The sequence below is a fragment of the Aphanomyces astaci genome (genome assembly GCF_000520075.1).
Source record: "Aphanomyces astaci strain APO3 unplaced genomic scaffold supercont1.142, whole genome shotgun sequence".
In the NCBI taxonomy this organism is placed as follows: Eukaryota; Oomycota; class Saprolegniomycetes; order Saprolegniales; family Verrucalvaceae; genus Aphanomyces; species Aphanomyces astaci.
The window spans coordinates 13,511-15,631 of NW_009798405.1; the positions used below are offsets into that span (position 1 = coordinate 13,511).

The 2,121-nt window shown below is 45.2% G+C and overlaps 1 protein-coding gene across 3 annotated transcripts in view; it reads left to right on the plus strand.

Annotated features, from left to right (window-relative positions):
• Positions 1 to 2,121, plus strand: part of H257_18188 (hypothetical protein) — a 10,547-nt gene continuing 8,426 nt past the window's right edge. For 2 of the 3 annotated variants that reach the window (XM_009847201.1, XM_009847203.1), the window contains exon 1: positions 5 to 715. In XM_009847201.1, coding sequence (XP_009845503.1) covers positions 26 to 715 — 690 coding nt within the window. In that variant the 5' untranslated portion in view covers positions 5 to 25. Of the gene's footprint in view, positions 716 to 2,121 lie in introns of all 3 variants that reach the window. The other variant, XM_009847202.1, reaches the window with a different exon arrangement.

Sequence of the window (2,121 nt, forward strand, 5' to 3'; positions counted from 1 at the left end):
ATCCGTGGATTCCAACAACGACCGCATGAGCACCGAGGACGTGCCGTTGTATACAGGACGCATGGGCAGCTACTGCTGCGTGTGCAGCGACGCCGCCACGTCTCCGTCTTCCTTGGCGCTGTCCACGGCCGCCACCACCACCGTCGCGGCGGACCCCGCCACGAACCGCATCCACCTGGTGCATTCGTCGCACGATTTCGACGAGTCGTTGCCGACATCGTTCGAGTTCACGTCCGTGTTGCCGTCGGGGTTTCATCCGAAGGACGTGTTTGAACAGGTGTCCGCTCCGATCGAGGACATCGTGTGCGACGGGTTCAACGCGAGCATGGTGTGCTACGGCTCGAGCACCTTGAAGCGCGCGACTACCGTGGGCCTGTCGTCATCGTCTCTCCTTGCCGCGTCCCCACATGCCGCCTTGTCCACGACATGTTTGGCCGACGTGCTGGCGGCGTTTGGCCAGATCGGGGGCATCCTCTGGCGGCTCTTCCAACACAACCACGGGCTCGAGATTGGCTTGAGCTGCTGGGTCGTGCACCACAACACCGTTCGCGACATGCTTCATCCATCGCCACCTCCACCGTCGGACCAGCCCCTCCAGTTCAAAACCATCCGCGTGACTAGTTTACGCCAAGCGCTGGCGTTGCTCCAGCGGCCTCTGCATCATCTGGAGGCAGCCGCGCACTTGTTTGTCCGCATAGCTGTGTACGCACATGAGGTATTTTCGTTTTATTTGACCCAAAATTTGGGCTTTTGTGCCGATTTTGGTCAAAAGTTGTACTTTTGTGCTGATTTTTGCCAAATCGATCAATCGATTTTCTTTGGAATGGCCTTGTTGGATGTAAACATCGTCGAGTGTCACACTGTACCGTATAGTGTATATGTATTGCGATGGATTCATTCCTGTAATAACTGATAATGTTCTTGTCATAACTGATATTTACTTGTGAATATGTTGACTATACTTTGTATGAACGAGTGTAAAATATCACCTGTCGCAATAGATATACACTATACGGTAATTGAAGTCACTCGTTCATTCGACGTGGAATGGCTCCAGGAGTGGATTTGATTGGCTACTTGATTCGTGATATGAGTACTTTGATTGGTCAATCCATTTTCTGCCGATTTGTTGGTGCTGCTGGTCATTCGATTGAGCTCCCCACTCGAATATTGTCTTTCTTTTACCCCAAATTTGGCTGACTTTCGTGTGCTAAATCGCCAAATCGATCCATCGATAGTCGTTGTACTGAAATTTTGTATGTAAAAAGGGGTCGTGTGGGGCTTGGTATCACACTAATAGAAGTCACACACTAATTATATGTCGATGAGGGTTTCCTGCAATTTGATTGGCTAAAACCTCCTGTCGATGATTCTGTACATTTATTTGGTTGTGTGTCGATTCATAAATTTTTCTCCATGTCGCATCACCAGCGATCATTTATCGAATCGCCTTGACCACATATATATATATATAGTTTTCCAAACTTCGTTTTAAGCTCCTCTACATGGGTATTATTGCGATGTATTATTTGCCGCCAAGACGATGAGACACTGTGACGTGGTTGCAATCGACAAGTCGTCGACGAGTTGCTCTGTTTACAATGTTGCTATTTTTGTGGGGGTTTACTTGAGGACTGGCCAAAGGTCTTATGGACATCCGTTGGTTTATTCTTGTCCAATTCCGTTTAAAATGGAATGGATATTACTATGGATGATATACTGTATCTGCTTGCATCTTGTAGCTTGACTCATGTGAGAACTGTACATGGTACGAATCTTGTGATGCTATACATATATATAATATATCTACTAATGATGCAATATATGTACTAGTGCATGACATATATATATATCTACCGGTAGAGTATATATAATATTGCCGTGAAACATATATAGATATGCTACATATAATCTGTGTGTTTAACGTCTCCCTTGCTGTTAAATGAAACAACACAAACACAACGCATCGAAATGTGTATGTGTCCGGTCTTCGAAAACCACACCACCGATTTCTATATATATATATAACTCTGAGCGTTGGCCTGAAAAATATACATATAGATACATACAAATATATAAACAATTTCCAATCGTCTTTCTATATATATATATATATATATA